This window comes from Microtus oregoni, unplaced genomic scaffold (genome assembly GCF_018167655.1).
Source record: "Microtus oregoni isolate MIOR12 unplaced genomic scaffold, Mior012 000027F_ref0000203, whole genome shotgun sequence".
In the NCBI taxonomy this organism is placed as follows: domain Eukaryota; kingdom Metazoa; phylum Chordata; class Mammalia; order Rodentia; family Cricetidae; genus Microtus; species Microtus oregoni.
Genome location: NW_024543086.1, coordinates 2,860,536 through 2,876,756, shown reverse-complemented (window position 1 = coordinate 2,876,756; position 16,221 = coordinate 2,860,536). Strand labels below are relative to the sequence as shown.

The 16,221-nt window shown below is 48.3% G+C and overlaps 1 protein-coding gene across 3 annotated transcripts in view; it reads right to left on the bottom strand.

The window, feature by feature from the left end:
* The window catches only part of Cyfip2 (cytoplasmic FMR1 interacting protein 2), a 121,805-nt gene that overhangs the window by 13,333 nt on the left and 92,251 nt on the right, over positions 1-16,221 (bottom strand). For all 3 annotated transcript variants that reach the window (XM_041675908.1, XM_041675910.1, XM_041675909.1), the window contains one exon: positions 588-660. In XM_041675908.1, the coding sequence (XP_041531842.1) occupies positions 588-660 (73 nt within the window). The remainder of the gene's footprint in view (positions 1-587; positions 661-16,221) is intronic.

Genomic DNA, 16,221 nt, shown 5'->3' with positions numbered 1-16,221 from the left:
TCCTTCCTGGATGACTGCAGTCTGAGCTGACTGGGATTAGGATGTGCGCACAGACAGGGCTGGGGAAGTGTGAGGACCTGAGTTCAAGTCTCCAGAACCATATAAAAGCTAGACAAAGAGGCACGCACCTGCAATCCCAGCACTCCCACAGCAAAGACGGGAGGTAGAGGTAGATTTCCTAGACACCCACAGGCCAGCTAGCCTGGCACACACAGTGAGACCCTGTTGCAAATGAACTGGAAGGTAAAGACGACACCTGAGGTTGTCCTGGCTTCCATGTGCATCCTATCACACACGTGTGTCCATACTTACACCGTACTGTATGTTCTTAAGTGAGTGTTAATTCGAATGCAAGAGGGCTGTCTCTGCTGGTGGTGGTTTTTTTTTTTAAATTAATTTATTTATTATGTATACAATATTCTTGTCTGTGTGTATGCCTGCAGACCAGAAGAGGGCGCCAGACCTCATAACAGATGGTTGTGGGCTACCATGTAGTTGCTGGGAATTGAACTCAGGACCTTTGGAAGAGCAGGCAATGCTCTTAACCACTGAGCCATTTCTCCAGCCCTGTGGTGGTGGTTTCTTACCTTTGATATAGACTCTGGGCAGGATGTTCTGGAAGGGTGCAGCATGAAGCAGATCACAGACTTCCTCCTGAGACTGCAGAGATAGAGGGGGAGAGGAAGAGAACAGTTTTCACTTAAATTAGAAGGATTTCATTCGTGAAATCTTGACCCTGGTTCTGCTGGCTCTCGTGCTCCAGCTCTGGGTGTTTCCTTTATTGGCAGTGTGACCCTGGTAACTTATTGGCTTATCATGGTCTATTTATCTTCAGAGTGCGGATGAGATCAGAATGTGGTTCAATGGGCTGTTGTGAGCACCGAGAGGACTCATAAGCTATGGCCCAGTCCCAATTCATGAAAAGAGAGCTCTACACATCTCTATCGTCATCTTAGAAGGACTTTGCTGAAGAGTTAGGGTGAATGAATGATAGAGGGACCAGATAAAGCTGAGGGCTACCAGGCTCCATCTGGTTGGTGATGAGCTGTATAGGATTAAAGAAGATAGCAAGGGCACAGTAGGGTGTGGGGTGGGGAAGACGCCCAGGTGGTAAAGCACATGAGTTTGATTCCAGCACACACGTAAAAAGCCAAGTGTAGTAGTTTGTACATAGAATCCCAGCACCGGTGAGGCAGAGACAGGCAGATCCCTGGGACTCGCTGGCCAGCGAGTCAATCCCACTGAGTAAGCTAACTTATCCCCCAAGTAAGGTGGACTGCTCTTGAGAGTGACATCTGAGGTTGACAACCAGCATGCACGTGTGTGCATACACACATGACATACCAGGGCCAATTCTGCCATCTGTTAATCCAGAATGCCTCTGGAAGAAGGTCTGTGTCTGGATTAGTTTTGGTCACCTTAGCCAGCCACCAATGAGAGATGAGAAGCTAGAACCTCAGTCAGACAGGTTTTGGTGGGAACGCCTAACACATAAAAGCACATTTACAAATAAAAGGAAGCCTGTGCCACAGTGTTGGAAGGGTAAAGTTGGTCAGGACTGATGGGAAGGCATGACCAACAGACTGAATGACAGGCCTCTGACTGCTGACTTCAGAATAATGCAGGGAGAGCCGCTACAGAGGGACCTCTCTGCTGTGTGTCTGCTCTTCTTTTGATTGTGGGCACCACATGAAATGAGATCCAGGATGAATTCAAGCTTAACTCTTAAGAGGCAGAAGAATCAGGAAACTCAAGACTAATAGGTGCTCTTGAGCTTCTGATGGGGAAGCTGCTCATTCATTCCTGGCCGCTTAGACCCAAAATAATCACTGAGAAACTGTATTATTTGCAATACTGTTTGGCCAATAGTGTAAGCATATTTCTAGCTTGCTCTTATATCCTAAACTAACTCATCTCCATTCATCTGTGTATCGCCACATGGCTGTGGCTTACCGGGTAAAGTTCCGTCTGACATCTGTATCTGGTGGGGCTACATGGCTTCTCAGTGACTCCGCCTACTCTCTGTATATATCTTTTCCAGCCTGGCTATATTCTGTTAAGCCATTGGCCAAAAGCAGCTTCTTTATTTATTAATCAATAAAAGCAATACATATACAGTAGGGAATCCCACATCACCTCCCCTTTTCTGTCTAAATGAAAAGAAACGTTTAACTTTAACACAGATTAATGGAGATGGGTTAGTTTAGGATATAAGGGCTAGCTAAAAATCTGCTTAAGCTATTGGCCAAACAGTATTACAAATAATATAGTTTCTGTGTGTCTATTTCAGGACTGAAAAGCCAGGAACGAACAAGTGGCCTCTGCCAACAGGCTTCTGCCACCCCTGGGATGGATGGAGCTCTCCCATCCTGGGTATCTGAAGAGCAGCAGTGAGAGGGGACCCTGGAATACCTTCCTGAAAACTGTATCAGTTCACATCCATTCCATGTCCCTCTTCAGTATCCCTGCAGGTGATGCTTGTGACTAGTCCTTGAATATTGGTTTTCTCTCTGTTCACTAGTTTACCTCACCTTCTCCCATCATGTGCTAATACTAGGTCCCTACAGTTTACTAAACCTGTGCTTCCATCCAGACTTGGCTACTCGACCCTGGCTGGAGTCCTCACTTGGCTGCTGCCCTGTTTGCACCTCCAAGGTTAACCATCTTCCCTCGTCCTCTGCCTGGCTTCCTCCTGGAATGACGCATGGGCCTGTCTCCCTTCATGTCTTCCTCTCGAGTGTAGCTGACCTGTGTTCTGTGGACCCATGTCTCTTTACTCTTTCCTCGGTGGCTACTATAATACTATTACTCCTTCAGGGCCATGATGGAGTGCCTCTGTTTGTATCTTAGCCCCAGTGATGGCTTACGATTAAATGCTTTTATAAGATACTTTATCAGCAATCACTTCAGTGGGGTAAATGTATGCTACTGCACATGAATAAACGAAGTCATGTGTCCACCTGATAGTAATCCAAGCATGAGAAGACTGCTGTCCATCCGCCCATTCACCCAACAGATATGTATTAAACACCAGGCACAGTTCTAGGCTATGCAGATATGATGTTGAACAAGTTAGACAAGATCTCTGTTCTCATGCTATTTAAATTCCTGCAGAGGCTTACGAACACAAAGAAAATTCCAGATAGTGATCGCCCATGGGAGGAACAGAGAAGGAGGCAAGAGTTAATTTGGGTCACTAGGCATGGGGGAAGCTAGCCACATAGGTTTAGGTAAGAGTATTCCAGTGCAGAGGCTGTGGGCAGTGAACACGCTGGAATGAGTCACAAAGATTCATGGTACACACTGCATGAGGTCCTAAAGGAGGGGGGGAATGACATCATGTGGGACCTTAATGGCATGGTTTAAGTGCAGATTTCACTCTAAGTGTAGAGAGTAGCTATTTAAGTTATTGCAGGGACACATCACATAGTCTTGTCTTTCTTACAAAAAGTTCCCTGGCCCTTCGGCATGCCTCGTTGCCAGAAAGTGGCCCACTGCCTGAACCATCAAGTTCTCTGTTCATGTGGATAAACTAATCTCGGGAGCCACCTGAGAGCTCAGAGGACAGGAAGGCTCTAATAAAGGAGCAACGCAGAAGCTCAGTTCATTTTACACGGTGAACTTTGACTCTTTGGGGGAGATGAAGGCATTGCCTTTTCCCTCTCCCCCAAGTTTGCAGACTAGAGGACAAGGGACTCTTGGATGTGGGTGTCCTTCTTGCATGTCTTCTCTGCAGTGCTGTGCAGGCTAGGAAGGTGAGAAAGTAAGTGGGCAGGAGACAGCCTTCTGGGAGAGGCAGGAACATCCCAGAGGAACCAAATAGCCATTTGCATAACGAGGTGGCTGCACACCTTGTGTGGGAGGTACTTGTTTGCTGGTCATTAGCTGAGGTCATTGCCACAGATAGAAACAGGCATTGGGCACAGACAAAGGCCTGTGTGACGGGCAAAACAAGCTTCCATTGTGGAGCCTGGGCTGACGGCTGGTTTCCCGTTCCTCTGATTAGGATCTCAAAGCATCTAAGAGGAGCCCACCAGGCCTCTCCCCACTGGACAGAGTCCTTTCTCAACCTGTGAAGCCCGCCCTGCAGTGGGCCTGGCTCCGCAGCCCTACCTGTCCATCAGAGACGCTCTGCTCTCTTCTCCAGCGTGATCCTGAACCCCCTCTCTCCTCTGACTCCTCTGCTTAGCGAATGCCCTGCCTTCAGCTTTCAGTTCCACCCCCGCCCCCTGAAGGACACTTCTGTGAGCTCCCAACCCTCACCCCTACCATGCATGTGCCATTGTTAAACCTCCTCTAAGAACCACTTTCCCCTGAGCTGTCTGTATTTTATCTTCCACGTGACTGATGCATACCTACCTCTCACTGGAACCCAACTTCCATAAAGTAGAGACAACCTCCCTTCATATATTTTAGTGTATTTTCCACTATGCCTCCAAAGATGAGCATGGTGCTGGGTATATAGTAAATGATCAATCACACAGAATAAAAGCTGAAGGTTCAGGGCCTGGCGGTATAGCTTAGATAACAGAGGGCTTGTCTAGCATCCTAGTGCTTGGGGGGATTATGGGTTTGAGGTCGTCCTTGGCTACATGGCTAGTATGAGGCCGATCTGGACTATAGGAGACCCCATCTTAAAGAACTTTTTTAAAAGAAGCTGGAGATACAGGCATGTGAGGGATGGGAGACATATTAGAATCTCCCTGAGTCTGGGTCTTTCTATGTAGGCCTGGAAGTTTCTCTTTATTAATGACGGAAATAAATTCTTAATTATAAGTTATGGAAATAAATTCTCTTTGATCTGAACTATGAAATATTTTTAACAAATGCTTCATATGGTGGAGTTTCCAGGTATTTTACATTTTTTCCCTACTCGCCTTCCTTTTTTAAAAAACCTATATGTATAATCACTACATTTTCTACATCAACTATATAGTACTCTGAAAATGACATTGAAAAAAACCTCTGAAGCAGCTAATAGGTAATTTTAAAATCAACAGCCTCTGGCATCCTGCTCCTGAGAAGATGGCGGGTCCTAGGCTTGGTATGGAAAGACGTTTGAGTAGGTGTAGGGCGAGTAGCTGATTTTGTTTCAGAATACACTTGGGGCAAATCACTGATGCAGAACAAAATATAAATGAAAAAAGGACCACACTGCTGTGGTAACACAAGCGCGCAGCTGTCAGAAGCAAGAGGCAGTGACTCTGGGGACTGTCACCTTCCTCAGCCTCAGAGGATCCTTGGAATAGCTGTCATCCAAATCCCGCTTCCGGAAGAAGCTGCGGAGGTTGGCACATTCACCACGATCGCAGGGAAGAGTGGGAGGGGAAGTCAGGAATGACGGCAGTGAGCTAGAACTTCATCTTTCTAACCAGACAGTCCCTAAATAGCACATTAAGTCGCTGTTAGGACAGGCCATCTCCCATTAAGTGTTATGGAGAGGACAGCCGAGGTGGACATGGCCGTGATTTAGGCAGGCCATGTCGGGGACTGAGCATGAGGTTGGGAGAGGCGCTCGTCGTCATATATTTGTATTGCTTGATTTATCACCACATGAAATGAAGAGCTATTTAAACAAGACGTAGGTGGTGGAGTCAACAGTCCCCTGAGGATATTTGGCTAGAACAGTGAGCCTACAACAGTAAGATCGCCTTGCTCTTCAGGGAAGTCGAGGCCATGGGAACTGACAGAACATTTACTGAAGGTATTAAGCAGTGAGGCTGGCATTAGGCCCAGGCCACCTCCCTTCATCCTCATAGCTGTGTGGCAGTCCACATACCCTCAGCTCAGAGGACAGCATTCTGGGCCTCCAACAGAGCCCGTGTTGAAATGTGATCATCAGTCCTCAGTTAAGGGTATGTGGAGGTGATTAGCCACTGTAGATTAACGAGCGAATGGGTCCTCTAGAGAGCTTTGTCTCTTGTAGGATGTAGGATCATAGGTCCCTTCACCATATGGGCATCTCTGTCACCTCAGAACTGCAGGGTCCTGCCAGCAGAAGACAGGAGCAGTGATGAGCCCTTCTTCTGTGGACCTCTTGCTGTCCAGAAGTACAAGGAGTTTAAAAACTACAAGCAAGCCTCAGATATCCAGAGGGAAACCAAAGCCTCAGGTATCCAGAGGGAAGCCAAAGCCTCAGATTTCCAGAGGGAAGCCAAAGCCTCAGATATCCAGAGGGAAGCCAAAGCCCTCCAGAGGGAAGCCAAAGCCTCAGATATCCAGAGGGAAGACAAAGCCTCAGATATCCAGAGGGAAGACAAAGCCAGAGAGACCAGTCCCCATAGACACACATATAAAAAGAAAATACACAAAATTATCAAAACCAGAAAACTCACTTCGAATCGAACCACCCAAGAAACATTTCAGCCTCACCCATGCCTGGGAGGAGCACACAGCTTACCAATTTGCTGGGCGTTCAACTTCCTTTCAATGTACAGAGAACTATTATTTTCATCTGTAGTTTAAAGGAGAATGGAGTGGTGGCTCAGTGGGTCAAGTGCTCGCTGCATGAGCATGAGGACCTGATTTTGACCCCCCCAGAACCCATGTGGGAAAGCCAGGAATGGCAGCGTGCCTATAATCCCAGTTTGGAGAAGGTGGTGTCAGGAGTATGCCTGGGGCTCGCTGGACAGCCAGCCTGGTTTAGGTGGTGAGTGTCAGGATAGGGAGAGACTCTATTTAATAACAGCAAAAGTGTGGTGCCTGAGGGACAATATCTAAGTTTGTCCTATGGCTTCCACGGGCATGGGCACATGAGCGCGTGTGTGCCTGTGTGCGTGTGTGTGTGTGTGTGTACCCATTCCCCCACCTCCCCACACAGAGAATGACAGGTCTTAAACCACCTTTTAGTCAAATAAGCAGGACCTAATATCACTCTTCCCAGAAGTCACCTCTACCCTAAGTTTGTGTAAATAACATCACAGCAGGCAACTCATTTTTACGGATCTGCTGATGTAATTCCAAAGTACTGCACCCCTCACATGGTCAGTGATCCCCCTTCCTAATGTCCACAGAGTTCCCCAGCCAATCTCATCCACCTCTCCTAAGATCCACATTCAACTTTGACCTTCTAGGAACTTCCCAACCACTCTGGTCCACACAGCATTGTCTACGGCTCCCATTTATTCAGTGCCCCCGCTGAGTTGCAGAATGAACTGTTCAGCTAGAGTCTGTACTTCTGGTGCAGAAGCCAAGCAATGATCCTTGCACACACTGACAGAGGATCCTCTCAGAGGGACCACCATGCCCGGGACTGGTATTTCATCTGACATGAGAAATCAGTGAGAAGAATGCCGAGTACAGAAGGGCAATGCCATCTAGAGATGAAACGAGGCTCCACACACTGGCCGCTAGGATGGAGGCTGAGCAGAGATTACAGTAAGTCCTTCATCCACACAGTAGTAGTAGGTGCTGGAGACAGAGCAGGGGGTGACCCAGACCCGACACATGGTCCTTCTACGCACGGTGGAGGACACAAGCGGGTGGGGAATTCTGTGACCCCTCCATTTGGGTGTACACGAGGGCACAGCAATCTGTGTGTGCCAACGGGGCCACTGGCGGTCAGGGCATTTTGGACCAGGAGTGAGTCACTAACAGAATTAGACACTGTGCTGCTAGTTCCTAGAAGAGATGCCCGGGGGTTGTGGTGATGGTGACAGAGACATGACGGCAGCAGGTGGACATCAAGGACAGTGAGATCTGACAGTGTACCTCAGTTTATCTGACCACATCTTCACCTGCGGACTCAGCCACGCCGCTGGATGTGTGGCGGAGGGAGGAGGGCCATGAGGGCAGGCTGGTGGAGCAGTGAGGCTGAGGTTTCCGGGCCTGTGAATCAGAGCTGAGAGTCTGACTTTCTCTACACTGAGAAACTCCCTGGCAGTTTTAACCTAGAGCAACAGGACCGATTGTAATTGTATGCAGATCCCTTTGGTGTCCCATGGAGAAACTGGCTGTGCCATTGTGTGCCCTAACATTCTACCTGCCAGTCACCACCTCCTCACTTTACCTTCGTTACTGAGTCTCAAGTAATTACACGTAACCAAATTCAATACATGCAATACATAACCAAAGATGACTTTGAACTTTGAATTCTTCTGCACGGACTTCCCAAGTGCTAGGATTAAAGGTGTGTGCTGCCATATCTGGCTCAGTAAAGTCCTCTTTTAGCATGTTCCTACCTCAGTTCTATCATGGAAAGGAGTGGCCCTCGGAGAAATTACATATGACATAAACCTCCCATACTAAGCACAATGAGAATGCATTATGTTGTTTTTTTGGTTTTGGTTTTCCCCCTAAAAGCCCCTGAAATGGAAGGCAAGTCCTCTCGTGTGACTAGTGAGAGAAGGGAGGCCACCGAGATGCTCTCCCAGGACCACCTGCAGGTCCCACACGGTCTCTTTCTAATCTGGATTGAAGAACTTCCCAAGTGCATCAGAATATTCTTGGTCTTGAAGTGACAGTTCCCGGTGGTGAATCAAACAGGGGGCTAGGACAGAAGTCAGCACAAGCAGAGGCCCCGGTTTTATTAAAGAGATGGAAGCAGCAGCTCTGGGGCACGTGTTACCGAAGTCATCCTCCCATGCAGTGGAGGGAGCTGGAGAAACACACCCTTTCATAACTTTGCTTCTTCCTGTGCTGCAACGATCGTGACCGCTTTTCCTAACTGTTTTGGTCCCTGGTCGGTTTTCTTTCCCCTCCTCCAGCTTTGCATGACCGTCCTTGGAAAGTACCAGTGGCTATTTTGTCACAGTGGCCGTAACTGTTCTGAATCATCTGAAGGGACATTGACGACACTGAGAAATTTCAGCCTTAGCGGTCTAGGCATGAGGCTCCTAAGAGCAAGGTCATACGGCTGCATAATTATCGTCAATACTGAGTACTGAGAGCAGCCCACAGTACAAACTTCTCAGCAACACAGAATATGTAACCGCAGAGTCTCATTTGTCCCTAAAACAGCTTTACAGTGTTTTTAACCATGATGAACTAAAACGTCTCGTGTGTGTACATGTGTTCATGTATGTGTGGATGGTGCATGGGTGGAGGTCAGAGGACAGTGGTGTTTGCGCACATGTGTTCATGCGTGTGATGGTGCATGGGTGGAGGTCAGAGGGCAATGGTGCTTGTGCACATGTGTTCATGCGTGTGATGGTATATGGGTGGAGGTCAGAGGACAGTGGTGTTTGCGCACATGTGTTCATGCGTGTGATGGTGCATGGGTGGAGGTCAGAGGGCAATGGTGCTTGTGCACATGTGTTCATGTGTGTGTGGATGGTATATGGGTGGAGCTCAGAGGGCAATGGTGTTTGTGCACATGTGTTCATGCGTGTGATGGTATATGGGTGGAGGTCAGAGGACAGTGGTGTTTGTGCACATGTGTTCATGCGTGTGATGGTGCATGGGTGAACAACCTCGGATGTTAATCCTCACTCTTTAGCCTTAGATATTGATTTTTGTTGACTGCTGTACACACCAGGCTGGCTGCTCCTGTGAACTTCCAGGGATCCTCCGTCTCTACTTCCCGTCTTGTTGCAGAAGCACTGGGGCTAATGGATGTACATTACTGCATCCGGGCTCTGGGCTCTGCGGCTAACGGATTGCATCACTGCATCCGGGCTCTGGGGATCTGAACCCAGGTCTTCACATTTATCCCACAAGAACCTGACCCAAGGACCCACTGCCCTGGCCTCCAGGATGAGTTTTCACCAGGAGGAAGGTTTACATTTCTTCCCAAGGACCAGTGGCAACTCCAAACGAGGAGTTTGGGAGCAGCCCTGCTCACATAGTCAAGCCCTGTCTCTGAAGAAGCAGCTTCACTGCTGCCTAGCATGGGAACTGCAGCGTATCATTCTGCTTCTGCAGAAGTTGCCCGGGGTGCAGCTGATGAGTGGAGCTGCTCTTCAGTACCGTCTGCCTGGACCAAGAGTCATGTTAATGTCATCACTCCCGTGACACCCGCTAACGCATTACGGGGAGGGAAGCAGCGGCTAGACACCTAATAGGACCCAGGCCCACTGCACGATTCTTCGTTGTCAGCAGAGCCAAGTGAAAGTGAACAGGCTTTAGGAGTGGGGATGCAAAAACGACTGTAAGGAACCCACATCAAAAGTCTTCAAAGGGCCTGGCTGACAATTCTGTGCTGCTTTCTGCTTCGAACTTTTCTTTTCCTATTACACTTCATTTAAGATTGAGGGGCTGGGAGGACTGCTGCCAAGCACCGCACCCCAGTATGTTCGCAATATGCTGAGTCTTTGAGGTGGAGGACCTGGCTTCTCTTGGCTAAAGGGTATTACAAAGATTCTCTGTGCTTACGTTGAAAAAGATCCTGCGATCCTAAGGATGACAGATTCATGGGGAAAACAGCGTTTAACTCTATTAAACTCTGTTCTTGAGAGAAAAATGACCATTTTCAGCTGACCAATCTCAAAAGAGTGTTTTCTTAAGTAACATTCGGCTTTAAGGCTTAAGGCAATAAAAAGACAAATTCCACTCCTGTATTAGGTGTCTGTCTTTGTCAAGTATGCTAGCAGAGCCGGCTTAGCAAAGGAGGGTAAGCGCCTCCCCCCACCCCGTCTGGACTCTGGTTTTCTGGTATGAAGGGGGAAGGGGGCTCAGGGCCAGGCCTAGCCAGCAAGCACAAGCTCTAAACATTCCCTTATATGGACATGGACATTGTTAGTGTGAGTGTTTCCTGAAGGGTCCCTGGGGCAGGCCAGAAATCGGGCTTCCCGCGCCCACCACAACCCTCTGCATGGGAAGTATCAGCCATGTTTTCAGTGCTCAGCTGAGCCGGCATCCGCAGAGCAAATCCCACCCAGGACCTGCCACATCCGTCTCTGCTGCACAGGCTTCTGGGACCCCGCAACTCTCTGTAGTGCAAGCTAAATAAATCTGCATGTAATTCTTCTCCTCTCTGGGGTGGGCTGCAGCATGGATGCTGTGTTCTCCCCCACCTCTGCTGAATAACAGCACAGACGACACCCACCTCCCACCGCCCCCAACCTCATACATTTGCCTGTCGAGGAAATACTTGAATTATCCTGCATCAGGTCAGATTCATATGTGATCAACTGGGAAAGACCTGCAGCCAAGACACCATGGCCTACAAAGCCCTGTTCTCTTTGCTAATAGCATCAGCACTTCCCTTTTGACAACCTGCAGGTTGAAGTCTTCATCTGGAACCAGCCCGTGTCAATACCTTTCTAACTTCCACGCACCTTAACTCTCTCTCCCTCTAGTCCCTCTAGATAGTATACATTTGTGTGTGCAAATGTTTCCTTTTAAGGAAGACAAAACTGTTGACTGCAATAAATGCACAGGACTGAGAATGTAAACAGAAGCTGGAGCCCCTCTTCTCTCACTGCCGTTCCCACCACTCTTCTGAGCTTGGCTCACCAGACTTTGAAAGCTAACAGAAGAGCTAATTTTATAGAAGAAAGGCTGGCATACAAAAATCTGGAAAAATATCTTAACACAGCAACCATGTAAGTCTTGCTGAGATTCTGCTATCTGGGTTTTCCGACAGAATGTACTTCAATTGTCCATTGAGGGGAAAAAAGAGAAAAGCCACTAGGAAGTAGAAGTCAGAGGCAGAGGTCAGACGCGGGCTGGGTTACTTGGCTGCAGAATGCAAAGCTGTTAGCCACCCAGCTGCTATATCCCAACCATAACCAGCTCGGCAGCAAGCATGCCCTGTCCCTCAGTGGGTGGCTTCTGCACTCCGAAACACACATGGCTCTCAGCTCATCTCTGGTGCTAGCTGTAACCCCGGGGAAACTGGCACCCTCAGAACCATAATGGTTTATCAAAAGACACCGATTCAAAAGGTCTGATTTCAGAGAGGCATCATTAACAGTACATGAAGATGTGAGGAAATCAAAATTCCCTAACCTGGCTGAGTGAGAATAAAAATTAATCATTTTGTAAAACTGTCTGGCAATGTCTAGTTTCACCATCTGCAAAAGTGAAGTTGCCCTAGATGAGGGACTCTCAATAGAGTCAGGCATGATCTGGAGCCATCGGTTTATCTGAAGAGGATGCTACTGCCACCTAGTGGACAGAGTTCAGAAATGCTCTCAGCATCTAAGGCCCAGAACAGACCTACAAGGGATTATCTGGTCTCTTGGTCAGCAGGGCTGAGGCTGAGAACCTGACCCGTGTCTGATTTAGAGGCTTGGAATGATGCTCTCAGCAAGAGACTGTGTCTGTTGTGGCTATGGCCAACTGCGCTGTAGAGACAGAAATAAGCAACAGATACAAGGCTGTCTCAGAGCCTGTGTGTGTGCTGGGGGAGGGAGTCTTCTGTGTTTCACATGTATAGGTGTATGGGGGCATAACCCACAACTGGCTGATGTTTAAAAGAAACACACAGTGTGAATAAGAGCATGGAAATCACAAAGTGGCCATGGGGGAAACAGGAATCACCAAGGCTCAGAGATGACAAAGGAAACAGATTAGATTCACCAGCTGTTAAGAGCCTACTGACCAAGTATCAGCGAGTACTTGATAGACAATCAAGTGTGTGTGGTGACATACGTCTGTGATCTCAGCACACAGAAGGCTGAGGCGGGAGGATTTCAGGCTTTGAGACCTGAGACTGCCTCAAAAGTCAACGTAAGCACTTGCCCAGCACCTAGATGAAAGACGTTATTTAACCCGAAAATAAACAGAATTGAATTTCTACCTTCTACTAAACACAGTGTGAATTCCAGATAATATATTCAGAGGTTTGTTTCAGCCTGACAGACTAAACCGACCATGAAAGGGGAAATTGATGAATATATCAACCCTTAGAAACAACTCTTCAATAAAGCCAATTGTGATGTATCTGCTATGCATAGGTTGATATTATGTAAACAGCACCGAGAAACTGATGAAGAAACCAACTAAAAAGTAAGCAGCTTAACAGCACTTCACCTAAGAGGGAGTCCAGATGACCAGCCACACACAGCAAGGGCCTGGTGCCCTTAGATCAATCAAAACCCCAATGGAGATGCTGAAACACACCTAAAATGGCTGTGATCAAATTCAACTGTTTACTCAATGATAGCAATTCATATCAAAAGCTTCATCTGATATTCACCGTATCTAACTCAGAACAGTAAGCCACTGTCTGCAGCCCCAGTGCCCACTTCTTTAGTGATGAAATACCCTATGACGTAAAGGAAAGGTTTCATTTGGTCCACAGTTTCAGGTCTCAGCTCATCATGACAGGGGGTTGAGTGGCAAGGCAGAGAAGCCTGTATATGACAGAGGGCAGAGAGAGAAGATGCCTGTATTGGGGCTTCTTCCTTTATTCTTAAAACGATTTTTTAAGGGTATGTTTACCTGCATATATGTATATTACTTGCATGCAGTGCCTGCAAAGGCCAGAAGAGGGTGCCAGATACTTAGAACTAGACTTACAGATAGTTCATGTGGGTGATGGGAATAAGCCTGAGTCCTCTGCAAGAACAGCAGGTGCCCTTAACTACTGAGCCATTTCTCCAACCCCACACTCCCCCCTTTATCCCCACCAACATCCCCAGCCGACGGCACGATACCATTTCTCCAGTCCCATTCGGGATGAATCATTTCCTGCCATCCCTCTAGTTAAGTCTTTTTGGAAATGTCCTTCACAGATATATCTGGAGGGTGTGCTTCATTTGCCTGCTAGGTGCTTCTAGACACAGCCGAGCTTAGCCGTTAGCACTCAGTCACTCTCGGACGCTATTCAGTTCACCTACAAACACAATGAGAAGCACCTACAATACAAACTGCACAGACAGCATTGGATGGTAGATATCAGACAGAACGGCAAAATATACTGCATAATTCCACTTAGATGAGCTTTAAAGATAAAACTAAGCCCTGGGGTCAGCCGTCAGAATCGTGGCTGCTTTGAAGGCACGGAGAGGAGGCGCGAAGAATTCCTACAGCATAGAGACTGTTCTGCTTCTAGACTTGGCGGGCATTACACTGACTCGGTGCTTGATCAAGCTATTCACTTACAATTTACATGCCTGACTGCATGTGCTCCTTGAAGACATCACACAGCCACAGCTCCACAGAAAGAGCAAAGCCAGGTACGTCATCTTTGTGCTTATATAACGAAGAAGATCCATTCGTCCTTTTAAAGGTACATTCTCTACACCTTGACATTAGAGCCGACATTAGTCACGGCTGCCACTTCAGAAAGGCAGGCCACAGAATAAGAGAACATACCCGGGCAGCTTCTCTATCAGTGTGAAAGTCACGACAAGTGAGAGCCGAAATAGATGAGGAGAAAAGAGAAGGTACGGCAGAGACACGGGAGGGGACTTCTCATGCCCTGCAGCTGTCCGTTCCTGCTGTGTTCACCTGATCAATGCTAACACGCCAGTACCATTTCCAAGGAGGGACTGCAGCCATTCTTGGTAAGGCTCAGTGTCCCTACTGACCTCTAATCTGTGGCTTTTTCTTGAAATCTAGAGACAATGGCTGCTGATCCCTCAGCCTGATGAGTTCCTATTCATCCCTCAGTGTGTTATTAGGTAGGTTGTTTATTTCACACATGGAACTTCTCTCATGTGCCTTGTGCTAAAGGTGAAAAAACTCTTGTTTGACGAATGGACAGTCCAGTTACAGAGCTCTTCTATGGAAGGCCTTAGCTTCCCCTCACCCCCGCTCTCCCTCTGCTTCCTTCTCCCTTCCTTTCCCCCTCCCTTCAACCCGAACTCCTTCCCTTTCTCTTTTTTTCCTCCCTCCCCTTCCCCTCCTCCCCATCCTTTCTCTCTTTCTTTGCCTTCTTAATGGGAACAACTGAAACATCTCTTCGTATTTCATTTCCACTTTCTAAGCTAAAAAAAGCTCTGGAACTCTCCTGCCCTACTTCCATCCAGGCAAGCACAGGACTGGAGAGCTGGAGAACTCCCCCTTGATCCAAGCAGAAAGCAGGGGCTGCAGCCTTGGTGAGCACGATTCCTGACTGTCAGCCCACCCTGCCCAGGACTAGGGGCAGCGCACGCATGCACGCACACACACACGCACACACACACGCACACACACACGCGCGCACACACACATGCGCACACACACACGCACACGCGCACACACACACACTTGTGTTTTCGTCTGCCTGGGTTGCTGACATGTTCTCCACACTATTGTGTGTGTGCTAGGAGAATCAGCCAGGTGACTTCAGTCCCCGAGTGTCCTTTTGTCCTTAGTGATGGAGCTGGGAAAGCTTTTTCCTCCAAGGTTAGCCTGTACTGATCTCACGACCTCCTGGACTGAACAGAGGCTCTCACCCACAGCTTCTGTAAGGGGGGGGGGGGGACTCACGTGTCCTCCCTGCCAACCCCGTCTTCTTCCCTCTCTTCATGCTCTTGAGGCCCTGAACATTTTTTTTTTATTACTTATCCTTGTGACTTCTGAAGGCTATGTTGCTATAGCAACCCAGGCCCACTGAAGTGTGTAAAGGGCCTGGTATCAGGAAGAGGAGCCATTAGCTGTTTCCGGAGTCCATTTGAAAGAGAACACAATTGCTCCTCACAGAAGAGGCACCACAGGACCATTTCATAGCTTCTGCAGGCGGTGAGGGCCCGAGAGCCCCAAATGAGGACGAGGACAGACACTGTGGCTCACCAGTGAACGATCCTCTCAGCTCTCAGTCCGCAGCCCGCACAGTTAGCTCTCTCTCTCTTCATTTCCACCTTGGCTGCGTACCTCCCTACCTCCACACCTCTCTCTTCTGTGGACCCAGGCTGCAAACAGCCACGCCTTGTCCTTTGCTCCATCCAGCTGCTGCTTCTCCCTGTGGCCAACAGGACCTTAGAAAAGGCAGGTCCTCTCTCTCCTGCCCATAAGCCTCCAGCAGCTTCTGCCAGGGTATTGCTGCCAGGATATTGTCACCAGAGGTTGCCTGCCACTTGGCTGTCTCTCAGCCGCAGTTCCTGCCTTAGCCTTCCAATGCTTGTTCATTCTGGATCCTTTTTGCTCCTTCCTGACACCAACTTCTCCATCCTGAAACAGGGCATTCTCCCCAGTTCCTCAGCATCCCTACTGCTGTTACCCTGTTCATGCGCTCACAGCAAGTGTCCCCATACGTGGCTGTCCTTTTGTGAGATCTTTGCTCATCTTCCCCTCCCGAATTAAAAAAAAAAAAGATGCCTGTCTCTTGTTTGGGCCTCAAGCAGCGAGCCAGCTCTTAGTAACCTACACTTTGTGTGCAGATGAAGGAGATGCCCAGTGTGTTCCATTGCA